At 40.2% G+C, this 13,299-nt stretch overlaps 1 protein-coding gene across 3 annotated transcripts in view; it reads left to right on the top strand.

Moving 5' to 3' along the window:
* LOC122550912 (interleukin-5 receptor subunit alpha-like) overlaps positions 1 to 13,299 on the top strand; it is a 69,395-nt gene that overhangs the window by 35,552 nt on the left and 20,544 nt on the right. For all 3 annotated transcript variants that reach the window (XM_043692342.2, XM_087988380.1, XM_087988379.1), the window contains exons 2-7: positions 226 to 381; positions 3,926 to 4,083; positions 6,078 to 6,225; positions 11,061 to 11,181; positions 11,260 to 11,435; positions 11,535 to 11,662. In XM_043692342.2, coding sequence (XP_043548277.1) covers positions 294 to 381; positions 3,926 to 4,083; positions 6,078 to 6,225; positions 11,061 to 11,181; positions 11,260 to 11,435; positions 11,535 to 11,662 — 819 coding nt within the window. In that variant the 5' untranslated portion in view covers positions 226 to 293. The remainder of the gene's footprint in view (positions 1 to 225; positions 382 to 3,925; positions 4,084 to 6,077; positions 6,226 to 11,060; positions 11,182 to 11,259; positions 11,436 to 11,534; positions 11,663 to 13,299) is intronic.

The following is a 13,299-nucleotide window of genomic DNA, read 5'->3' as shown; positions in this document are numbered from 1 at the left end:
ACTGGGTCGGCATGGTTATATTGTGGCATTCTCACATCTGAGTTAGAGCTGGGAGCCAGACTGACACTGACTGAGGTGTCATCCTTTGCATGAAAGCTTACTGCAATTGCCTCCTTGCTAGCCCTGAGTTAAAGTTTAGTAAAATGTAATCCATTATTTCAAAATTATGTTTAAAATTTTCTTTCTAATTTAGTAATACAATTTTTTGTTGTTGTTTATTTTCAGGGTGTTTCTTGATCAGCATCTGACCTTCTTTCAGAGTTGGTAGTGTTTCTGATGAAGGTTTATACACTATGGCCCCACTTGCCTGTTGCCTTGCAATCTCCTTTGTTTTCCCGGTGGTGTTAAGTAACACAGACATGCAAGTCCTAAAAAACATTTGTAAGTGTTAAACTTATACCAGTTATGCAGCTTGTTTTTATCCCATTTCCTTCTTAACACCTTCTTTTCAATCCCTCATCCATATTCCCTAACACCCTTCCTTTCCAAGGTAATACTTACGAACATCTCCAGAAAGGGATGGCATTTTTGCCCTCACTTTCCCCAGAAGGCTTAAAGGTAAGGGCGACATGTAAAATCAAGAGGGTGCTATGTCCACAACCGACACCCAGCAGAAATGGTGGAATTGCTAAATCATTACGTTTTGACTATTAGCCACCAAAAAGAGGAAGAGTGATGTCTAAATTAAGAGAGAAGAACATGAGAGAGGGCAGAGTGGAATGGTTTAGCAACACTGGAATGAATAGACAAAAAGTTTAGTAACATTAAGAGAAACAATGTCGTGATGCTCCCTGAAAAATAGAATAATTTGGCTGAGGAGATTTTCAAATCACCTCATTTGCATCCATGTTCTGCATCTCAGCTCAATGCTTGCACTCTTGAATCTCTATCAGAAGACAATAGATTCACACCCCACTACAGACACTTTGATACTTCTGTGTAATTTCAAGAGAATGCTGTCTTTTTGGACACACAATCTGTCAGTGACTGGGAAATGCTACTCTGTCAGATTGATGTAAGACACCCCTTGATACCATTGGAAGAGACAGGAAATACCCTCAGTGTTCTGACTTACACTCAGCCACATCTAAAGACAGCAAAAACCAGACTAGCTCATAATTTATGTCCTTGTGTTGAGAATAAATCTTTAATGACCCTTCAAAAATAGTCACATTGACCACAATGTCCCATGAGTGCAAAAGATGCTACTTTTCTCCAGAGATTAGTTGAATAGAGCAACATGAACTGAATTAGAAAGTAGAAAATGTGTCACACAATCTTTATAAAAAGAAGCTAGGAATGATTCTTCAAATGACAGATGTGTGATCCAATGCAATGAGGGGGCGAAGCAATTGAAAAGGGTGCTTATAAACAACAGTTAGAATAAAACAATATCTGACTAGAAAGTTTCAGTTTCAGTTTCTAAGGGCTACATTAAGTATGAGCAAATGCATTTTTCCCCAAATCAACCTGCTCAAAGATGGCATTGACACCTCCAGCATAAGTAATGCTTGAACATATACCCCCTGACTTAGAGGCAGAGACCCTACCATAGTACCACAAAAGTTCATTTTACACTTGAGTAACAATCAGAAGCTTGATGATGATTGCAGGGTCAACAATAAAGGATGACATAGTTAACATTATCTACCAGGATTGTGATTACCATTTAACATTATAGCTCATATGAATGGTACAGAATGGATATATCTTGAGAGTGTGGTGCTGGAAAAGCACAGCAGGTCAGGCAGCATCCGAGGAGCAGGAGAATCGACATTTCAGGATTGATGAAGGGCTTTGGCCCGAAACATTGATTCTCCTGCTCCTCGGATGCTACCTGACCTGCTGTGCTTTTCTAGCACCACACTCTCAACTCTGATCTCCAGCATCTGCAGTCCTCACTTTCTCTCAGAATAGGTATATGGCAAGATATGCATTTGGGCGGATGAATGACCGAAGAGAGAGGAACAAACATCGATGCTGATCAGGGTGCTGTTAGAATGGAGACCCACACAGATTAGTTGTTAAGTGCCTGCCATTTACCATTTTAACAAAGGCTTGGAGGACAGATTAGCAATGCTGGTGCTTAAGTTTGTAAGTAGGGCAATACTGGTTGTTATACATAGCCTATGCCTGTCAACTAAGGGGACCTGAACTACCAAGGTCACCAGCTAAACAAATGGTAGGTGGATCTTGACACAAACAAGTGTAGAATGATGAGATTTGGCAGATTAGTATTAGTGTACAATAGACTAGTGTGCAATTACTGTAATAGATATTAGTGTGCACTTGTCGTAACAAAGCAGGGAAGAGATTTAAGTGTTTCAGCGGACTGGTCGCTAAAACTGTTCATTTGGTGTTTATAGGTAGTCAGGAAAGTTTCTATTTTGTATCCAGGGATGTGACACCCAAGGTAAAAGTAGCAATTCAGAATTGCACCTAACTTTCAAATTATTTTTTATTCATTCATTCAACATTATCATATGTAGGGTGTACTGCCCATCTATAATTGCCCTGAGGGCAGTTAAGAGTTAATGACATTGTTATGGGTCTCGAGTCACAAATAAGCCAGATCAGGTGAGGATGGCAGTTTTCTTCCCTGAAGGGCATCAATGGACCAGATCAGATTTTCTCCTGACAATTAACAGCAGCTTCATGATCATCATGAAACTCTTAATTCCAGATTTTTATTGTATTCAAATTTCACCATCTGCCATGCTCGATTTGAATCCTGGACATTAGCTGGGTTGCTGGATTAATAGGCAAAAGTGAGGACTGCAGATGCTGGAAATCAGTGTCTAGATTAGAGTGGTGCTGGAAAAGCACAGCAGGTCAGCTGATGAATGGCTTTTTGCCCAAAATGTCGATTTTCCTGCACCTTGGATGCTGGCTGACCTGCTGTGTTTTTCCAGCACCACTGTAAATCTAGACTCTTACTGAATTAATAGTTTAGCAATGGTATTACTAAGCCATTGCTTCCCCAGTGGTTAGCATAGGAAAAGAGCTCCAGGAAAGGAATTGAAGGTATTGTAGTGAGTCAAGAAAATAGGCACAAAATTGATTCCTAAACTACTTAGGCTAAAATAAGAAATATTTTCTTCTCCAGTGTATGTTCTTGCAAAATACGGAAGGATGTAATAGATCTTCAATGGCAGAACTAATTTATGGGCGAACTGATTTCTCGCATGGAATTTGAAGCACGGTTAATGGGGTTGAAGGAAAATTGTAAATTTAGGTAACTATAATTATCACGGGAATCAAAGGTCACAGGAAGAAAGCAGCCATGATTGAATGGCAGAATAGACTCGATGGCCGAATGGCCTATTTTCTGCTCCTCTGTCTTATAGGGTTATGGCCTAACTTTTTTGTATTGAACAAGTGACACAATTGTGGATCAAACAATGAATGGATCCTTCTCAATGAGGGGGATATTTTTCCACTGTTTGCAGAATTCCAGTAAGGAGCCTGAGTTAAGGAGAAATGTCTTCATCCAAAGAGTGGTGAGCCTGTAGAATTTGTTATGACAGAAAACTGTAGAGGCCAGAGTATTGTATGATTTCAAGCAGGAGGTGGCTATAACACTTGGGGCTAAAGGATCAAAAGATATGGGGGAAAAGTGGGAACAGGCTGCTGAGTCGGATGATCAGCCGTGACCATAACCAATTGCGGAGCAGACCCGAAGGGCTGAATGGCCTACCCCTGCTCCTATTTTCTAAGTTTCTATGAAGTAAAGGTTTGAATGGGGGCTGAAATAGACTTTTCTGTTTTGTGTCATGATGAAGAATTGTGCTAAGTCTCCAGGAGGACATCTTGTTTTCATTCAGTGGCTGCTAATGTTTAACTGCAGCTAGAATGTGAACTAAACTGAACATATTTACAGCTTTCTCTTCTACTTATTTAATTTTGTTCATTTATCATTAAACAGCCGAGCTTAAGCCTCCGACCAACCTGACGATTGTGGATAGGCAGCTTGGGGAAGTGACAATTTCTTGGAATGATGGTCTCAGTGAAATCATCAAGGCTTCTACACGCGTTAAATATCCATTTGAGTACAAATACTTTGATTCTCAAACTTGGCAAGAAGTAAGAGTTTTTTCTTTTCTCTTTATCTTTAAAATTAAACCCAAATTGTTGCAATCTGAGAACTTTTGTTTACTGAAAGATTTGATGAGATTATAGCAAACCTGGTTACCCCACTTCCCTGAAAGATCCTACTTTCCCTTTAAAATAGACTGATTGTCACAATTATAAAGCTACGATAAATGATTCAATCAGGTGAACACCTGTGGCATAATGGTAGTGACCCACGCTTGGAGCTAGGCAGCTCAAGTTCAAGCCCTGCTTCCTTCTGAGCTGTGTTTTAGTATTTCTGACCAGGTAAGTTAGATACTATTTAAATGTTAGAATCAATTAAAAATGGTAACTTATTTCTCTTCCCCTCTCTATCTCTGCAACCATAATTGAACTTGATAGATGAAGGAATTCTAACTATTGGATTTATTTTCTTGGGAATAATGTCGGTTAAAGTCAGAGGCATTACGACACAAAGAAGGCCCTTTGGTCCATCAATCCTGTGCTGACATTCTGCGGAAAAATCCAGTCAATTCCACTCTCTCACTCAATCACATTTACTTTCTCCAAGGGTTTTCTTAAGTCCTGCATCCTCTCCACTTCCACCACTTTCAGGTAGAGGTTCCAAGATATGACCATTATGACTGCATAACAATGTTCTTCCTCACGTCTTGCCCATGTGTTTTGCTCAAAATCTTGAATATGATGGGAAAGAGAATGGGATTGAATGGTCCTTCACCATTTTTAAGGTTCGGATATGAGGGATGGAAAGTGCAGTTTAAGTGGAAAAGGGCTTCATTAAATAGCAAGGGTATCGATCACACAATTTTAACCTCTGTCCCACTGTGGGTTGCATGGTGTCAAGCCACTGGCACTCAAGATCCTGATGACAGGAATCACTGACTGGTGTAATAATCCTGCCTCCACACTGTCAGATTTGCTCCATTACATTTCTGCAACTCCTCCCAACCCCCAACAACCACTGTCATTCAACAGTAATAGATTTAATGGATGATTGGCCTTCCTTGTTTCATACTGCTTCTGCCTTTACCTTAAAGCCTGTCTGCCCACATCTTTCCTAAGGAAATAGACTCAACAGCTTGAGTTCCTTCATGAACCAGTTCTTGTGTTCAGTTGTGCTGGTTGTAGGGATAGAGAAGGGAAGAAGGAGTAAGTTAATTGATTGCGGCATTTAGATGATCAGCTTGGTCCAGGATATCAGTGCACACCTTGGAAGTGGTGAAATGGGCGGAGAAGTTATGAATTAAATTCAATGCAGAAAAATGTGAAGTGATTCCTTTGGAAGTTAATTTATTTGGAAGGTAGAGCATAGAGAGGTAATACAAAATAAAGGATGCAATTTGAAAGACAGTGCAGACGGAGACAATCCTTTCAAAAGACCTGTGGGCATTTGTGCATAAGTCATTAAAACTAGCCAGGCAGGTTGAGGGAGCAGTTAATAATGTATGCAGGATCCTGGACTTAATTAATAGAGTATGAGAGCAAAGAGGTTATATTGAACAAAACACTAATATTCCTCAATATATAAACAAAGAACTGCCGATGCTAAAAATCTGAAGCAACAGAAATTGCTGGAGAAACTCAGCTGAGCATTCTGTCCAGTTCTAGGTGGTACATTTCATGAAAAATCTGGAGAGAGCCCAAGAAAGATTCAGGAATGAGAAACTTCAGTTATGAAGATTCATTGGAGAAGTTGGGACTGTTTCCCTTGGGGAAAAGGAGGCTGAAAGAATATTTTGATAGAGGGTTCTGGTCAGAGCAAATAAGGAGGAACTGAATTCATTCAGTGCCCCACTGCAGTTATGAGCATTGACTTGTAATGGAGACTTGATTCCAGAACTTTGTGATTTAGGAGCAAATGTGTTACCGCAGTTAACCTACATGTTCATGCCATGATTGAGCAAAATTTAAAATGCACAAAAGACATGATAAAAATGGGGATGGTCAGAATTGACAGTAATTATTTGATTGAACTTCTACCACAGGATTCCAGGCTTCTGGAGTCAGAATATAGGAAAACATTTGAATTACACCGGGGGGTTTCCGTACGAGTTAAAACTATGGTCCAGGCTATGCGCAAAATTAAAAAAGTGGAAAGCAACTGGACTGTAATTGATATCCAACCACCACCAGGTATGGTCTTTTCTTAATAATGGTTCGAGATGGGTGACAAATGCTGATCTCACCAGCACCATTTGCTTCCTGTGAAGGAATAATTTTTTTTGAAAGGTTGTATGCATGAATAAAATTAATCAATGAGTATATGCAGACTTCTGTATCTTGTTATAGGTTGCAAATGTTCAATATATATAAAACAACTTGCATGTGGGCGGCACGATGGCACAGTGGTTAGCACTGCTGCCTCACAGCGCCAGAGATCCAGGTTCAATTCCTGCCTCAGGCGACTGACTGTGTGGAGTTTGCACATTTTCACCGTGTCTGCGTGGGTTTCCTCCAGGTGCTCTGGTTTCCTCCCACAATCCAAAAATGTGCAGGTTAGGTGAATTGGCCATGCTAAATTGCCTGTAGTGTTAGGTGAAGGGGTAAATGTAGGGGAATAGGTGTGGGTGGGTTGCGCTTCGGCAGGTCGGTGTGGACTTGTTGGGCTGAAGGGCCTGTTTCCACACTGTAAGTAATGTAATCTAATATATTAATGTTTATAAAATCAACAGCCTCCATCTTCGATGAATAGATGAACACACAAAGAGCAACACAAGCATTAACTCGTTGGGCTGAATGGCCTTTTATCTGTGTTGTGGATTTCAGAGTAAATTCAAGAAAGGCAATCATCTACAGATTAGGAGTCTTGCGTCCTCCTCCTCAGTGGGTTTGGTGGCAGAGATGTTTAACCAAGAGAGGACAATTGGCTATTTCTGCCTGTACCCCAAAATTGCTGGCAGACAGGCTATTTCTGCCCACTCACTCAATCTACCTGCCTCACTTTGCAGCCACCTGATGTCCTCTTCTCAACTTGCTTCACTGTGTATATTTGCATTGTTTGCAAATTTGGCTCCAATATCCCTTAGTTTGAGTGAAAATGAGTTGTAGATAATTGAGGCCAAAGAGCTGATCGCTGTGGCATGCCATTGGTTTCTGTTTGCTAAACTTAAAGCAACCCTTCTATCCCAATTCTCTGTTTCCTTTAAGGGAGACTTCTTTTGTATTGTTTTGTACACACAGCTATGAATTTTGGTTCAAGATAGACTGGCCAAGGAGAAGTCAAGGTCACTAACAGTCTTCACCCTTGAGTTTCTTTATAACACTCTTTATTTCAGTACACGGTCTTCAAAGATATATCTGGCCCAAATGTTCCTGCTACATTACAGAAAAGTTGATTGCATTAGGTCTATTATAGAGTCATAGAGATGTACAGCATGGAAACAGACCCTTTGGTCCAACCCATCCATGCCGACCAGATATCCCAACCCAATCTAGTCCCACCTGCAAGCACCCGGCCCATATCCCTCCAAACCCTTCCTATTCATATACCCATCCAAATGCCTCTTAAATGTTGCAATTGTACCAGCCTCCACCACTTCCTCAGGCAGCTCATTCCATACACGTACCACCCTCTGTGTGAAAAAGTTGCCCCTTAGGTCTCTTTTATATCTTCCCCCTCTCACCCTAAACCTATTCCCTCTAGTTCTGGACTCCCTCACCCCAGAGAAAAGACTTTGTCCATTTATCCTATCCATGCCACTCATAATTTTGTAAACGTCTATAAGGTCACCCCTCAGCCTCCGACACTCCAGGGAAAACAGCCCCAGCCTGTTCAACCTCTCCCTGTAGCTCAGATCCTCCAACCCTGGCAACATCCTTGTAAATCTTTTCTGAGCCCTTTCAAGTTTCACAACATCTTTCCAATAGGAAGGAGACCAGAATTGCACGCAATATTCCAACAGTGGCCTAACCAATGTCCTGTACAGCCGCAACATGACCTCCCAACTCCTGTACTCAATACTCTGACCAATAAAGGAAAGCATACCAAACGCCTTCTTCACTATCCTATCTACCTGCGACTCCACTTTCAAGGAGCTATGAACCTGCAATCCAAGGTCTCTTTGTTCAGCAACACTCCCTAGGAAATTACCATTAAGTGTATACGTCCTGCTAAGATTTGCTTTCCCAAAATGCAGCACTCTGCATTTATCTGAATTAAACTCCATCTGCCACTTCTTAGCCCATTGGCCCATCTGGTCCAGATCCTGTTGTAATCTGAGGTAACCCTCTTCGCTGTCCACTACACCTCCAATTTTGGTGTCATCTGCAAACTTACTAACTGTACCTCTTATGCTCGCATCCAAATCATTTATGTAAATGACAAGAAGTAGAGTGCCCAGCACCAATCCTTGTAGCACTCCACTGGTCACAGGCCTCCAGTCTGAAAAACAACCCTCCACCACTACCCTATTGTCTAGGTTCTAGTCGGTCTATTCTAAACGTTTCTCTGCCTGTTTTCCTCCATGTGTTCAATAGATAGACTTCTACCAACCAGCAACATTTTAACTCCTCCCATACTGTACTACTTATGTCTAGTGAGAAGCAGCTCTCTGACATTGTAGTAAGATTGCTCAAGGTCCAGAAACCCTTTCTGAACTAGTATGAATTGCTATTTGTCCAGCCAAATCGGCTCTGAAGTCTGAACTTCCTTTATAACCCTCTCCACCTTGCTCTCTCTTTTTGGCTATGTGGTAATGTCTCCTTTGTTGGATCAGTGTCTCATACCTAGTAATTATGTTAAGAAGTACCCAGGGAAGTTTTGTTCTGTTAACAGCCTGATATAAATGGAAGGGTTGTTCTTTCACATGTTTTGGTTTGAAACAGCACATTGCAGAGAGGGAATTACTCACCTGTACAGAGCTCCTTATTGTGATTGTTGGAATTTACTGACATGCTGCTCTCTTGGGGAGGTGAGGGCCCAGTAGTATGAATGCTGAACTGTTCATCTACAGGTCCAGGTAATGTTCTGAGGACCTGCGTTTAAATCCCACCATGACAGATGGTAGAATTTGAATTAAAAAAAAAAGTCTAGAATGAAGAGTCCACTGATGCCCAGGAAGATACAAAGGCTCAGAAACAAGTGCCAACCTGTTTATGAATAGCTTCTTCCCTGCTCTTATCAAACTTATGAATGGACCTCTCAGATGTTAGAGTTGATCTTTCTCTGCATCTTCTCTATAGCTGTACCTGCGCATTCTGTTCTGTTACCCTGATGTACAAATTACAGAAAGCTGCAGATTTTAAAAAGCTCTGCAGACCACATACCTAACTTTGAAGGGATGATGTTCCAGACATTCTTATTGCATATTTTGTTGTTGATGCCTTCTTGAGACTAACTGCAGTGTTTTTAGAAGAAGGTTTATCACTGAAGTCACAAAAGCAACTGGGGTTGTAATAAATATTTTGTGGCTGGGGTGCTGGGAGAGGGGAAGGGAAAGGGGGTTAGCTTTCAAAGGGCACTTGCTAGGCCCCTACCAGAGTTGGGACACTGGAGACCGTCTCCCCCCATAATTTGGTAGGAGGGTTACTACGGTTTCCCAGTTGGGAAATGACCCACCTTTCCCATTCATCAGTGAGGTAGGTGATCAGGTGAAAAATTGAGCCTCCCGCCTGGCTATTTAGTCATGGTGTATAGCATGGAAACAGATCCCTTGGTCCAATTCATCCATGCCGACCAGATATCCGAAAATACATTTTTAAACCTATTTACCAGCATTTGGCCAGTATTCCTCTAAACTGTTCCTATTCATATACCCATCCAGATTTCTTTTAAATGTTGTAATTGTACCAGCCTCGACCACTTCCTCTGGCAACGCATTCCATACATGCACCACCCTCTGTGGGGAAAACGTTGGCCCTAAGGTCTCTTTTAAATATATCCCCTTTCACCTTAAATTATGTCTTTTAGTTTTAAACTCACCTACTCTCGGAAAAAAGACCTATCACCCTGTCCATGCCCCTCTTGATTTTATAAATGTCTATAACATCACCCCTCAGCCTCCAATGCTCCAGGGAAAACAACCCCAGTCTATTCAGCCTCTCCCAATAGCTCAAACCCTCCAACCCTGACAACATCTTTATAAATCTTTTCTGAACCATTTCAAATTTCACAACATCTTTCCTCTAGCAGGGAGACCAGAATTGCAAGCAATATTCCAACAGTGGCCAAACCAATGTCCAGTATAGTCCCAACATGACCTTCCAACATTTGACCACTTTAGTTGCTGGTAATGTGCAGTTTCAAATCAAAACATGTGAAAGAACAACCCTTCCATTTATATCGGGCTGTTAATAGAACAAAACTGCCCTGGGTACTTCTTAAGGTAATTACTAGGTACGAGACAAAGTTGCCCATGGACGTCCTCACTCACATTCCCCCTAATTTTGTTTTATTCTGTACAGTCCTCTGAGAAGTGTACTCAGCAGTGATGTCCGGAAGCAGAAGTCAAAGCTGGGAATGGTGTTAGCACACCAATCAGCCTAGAGGCTACATTGCTTCTTCCTGAAAATCAAGCAAAGAGTTGCAGATGTTGGAGATCTGAAACACAAGTCAAAATTGCTGGAGAAACTCAGCAGGTCTGGTGGCATCTATGGAGTGAAAGCTGAGTTAACACCAGTTAACAAATCTGGTGGTTCTTCATCAGAGCTACTTCTTGCCTGATGCTTAGCACAAAAGTGGTGAGATGCATGTATTTCTCTCCAGCGTAAATTTGCACAATTATTTCTCCAGCTCGCCACCTCCAGAGAGGGGAAATGATCCCTTATGTAAATGAAGTTTATAATTGTCCTTCTGATCTTCTTCGGAGGTTGCATAATGCTTTCCATTATGTATTGCAGCTACATGCATTAAGACTAATTTTTACAAAAGAAAACATAGTTTTGTGCTATTACATGTTTTTCAAAGCTCCTGTTTAATAAAAATATGCTTAATGAATATCTTTTAATTAAAACCCTTTTTATTATTGCAGGTGACCATGAAACCTTGGCTTCTAATGTCTCATGTATTGTCTATAATAATTCACTGATGAATTGTACGTGGAATCAGGGCAGCAAAGCGCCACATGATACCCGATATGAAATGTATTACAGGTAGGTATCAAATGACGATATATAATACAATTTACTGTTAATTTGTTTTATATTGATTGCAAATATTTTCCCTTTAAGACAGGGTGGGAACATCAGTCAATGTACCTCCTATTTTTTGGATGAAGATGGCAGACAGGGCTGCCACGTTTCTCAAATCGAAGTTAATGCTGAGAACGTTATAATCTGTGTCAATGGATCGAGTAATTCTACACTGATTCAGGCATATTATACAGACTTTAGTCCATGGGAATATGGTATGAGATACTCCCTTTCCTAATATTTTGGGTTGAGGTGGTTTTCATCGCTTAAATGTTCAGCTGATTGTGAATGCTTTTTTACATCTTAATTTTCAGAGATGTTCAACGCACCAATAAATCTTAAGGTTTTACTAAATCTGTCTGTGACATGGGAAATGCTTCATTGTTGTAGATGTTTTCAATTTCAATTGCAAGTTACAAATTTGGATCAAGGTCATCATGAGGTAAATATGCATATTCCTTCCTTTACTGTCTTGAGTTTCAAGCAATTAACATTTTTTAAAAAAAATTATTGTGTTTAATAATGAATTTCAAATCTCATGGTAGGTTTAAATATAACATATCCCAACCACAACCATGAATATTAAACTTAAGCAAAGCCAATTGCTTGGAGGTTTGAGGGGTAAACTGGCTAATATTGATTTTGTAAAAAGACTCAAAGATTTGGTGACAAATAGCAGTAGAAAATTTTTACAGAAGTTATTGAAAATATTCAACAAAAATGCATTGCATTGGAAAACATAGTGTCAGTGAGAAAAATCCATCCACGAAGGAATACGTAGGAAGTTAATGTGTGCGTTAGTTAAAGAAATATCTGAGGTTCCAAAGAGTTGGAGCATGTCTGAGAACTGGGATGTTTTAGAAACCAACAAATAGTTACCCATATGTTGATGATAAATGGAAAGTTATAATATATCAAATCCAGAAATATAAAAAACAACTATAGTTGCTTTTATAGATATGCAGAAAAGAAAAGAGTAGCTGAAGTGACACTTCACATTTTGAAATTATGGAAATTGGAGAAATAATCCTGAAAAAATTGTGTTTGTCTTTTAAATCTGCTAATACAGGTCGTTCTGCTATAACGTGCATTTCACTAAATCAAGTTTGCTATGATGAATTGGGGACACTGTTTCTAAAGTGTGTATTGGATTATAATGTAGTTCCGGCCCCATTCATTTAAATGGTGATGCTATTACGTGACTTTCTCATAACACAGGATTGCACGAGAATGGAAATACCATGTGATAGCTGAACTGACTGTAGTAGACACGAGTTGAATACCAGTCAGAGTGGGTAGCCCGTATGTTATAAGAGATTGGAGATTATGGAAATTGATGTCAGCAGGAAAAAAGAAGCTGGATAAAAATAAATGTATTAAGTTCTGACAAGTCTCTGGCTGTTGGTGGCTAACATCCTAGAGATCTAAAAAGAATTGAATGTACTGACTGTGATTTTCCAGAGGTCTATAGATTTCGCAAGGGTATGAGAAGATTGGGATATAGTAAATGCAACATCCATGTTTAATCTTAGTTCACAACATGAATGATAAATATTACCCATCTGGTGGAAAAAAAGATCACAGTCGTGAAACAAAACCAGGAATTGCTGAAAATTTCAGCAGATCTGACAGCATCTGTGGAGAGAAATTAGAGTTGATGTTTCAGATCTGTGACCCTTCTTCACTTAGTAGTGAATTGGATTCAAATAAGTCAAACATATGTGCTGTGTTGCACTAGTTTTAATATTTGGGCCATTCATCTTGCTGTACTGTTCTGTCTGTGTTTCTCCAATCGATGCTAATAAAGAGCAATCTTCACAAATTCCCTTAAATTTAAATCATATTGAAATTTATAGCATTGGGAACAGGCCATTCTGCTCTCTAGGTCCATGGTCGTCTTCATGCTCCACGTGAGCATTTTCCCATCATTCTTCACTTCACTCCACCAGCCAGCACAGAAAGAGGCAAATCAGCCAATCGTGCATGGCTGACTCTTTGTTTTGAAGGTCTGATTGCTGATGATCCCGTTTGCCTGCTCTTTCTCCATCTCTATAAGACACTTTTGGTTCTCAGGAATGT

Source organism: Chiloscyllium plagiosum, unplaced genomic scaffold (assembly GCF_037043375.1).
Source record: "Chiloscyllium plagiosum isolate Xiang-an unplaced genomic scaffold, Cpla_swu_hap1 HiC_scaffold_6, whole genome shotgun sequence".
Classification (NCBI taxonomy): domain Eukaryota; kingdom Metazoa; phylum Chordata; class Chondrichthyes; order Orectolobiformes; family Hemiscylliidae; genus Chiloscyllium; species Chiloscyllium plagiosum.
This window is presented reverse-complemented; position numbering and strand designations above follow the sequence as displayed.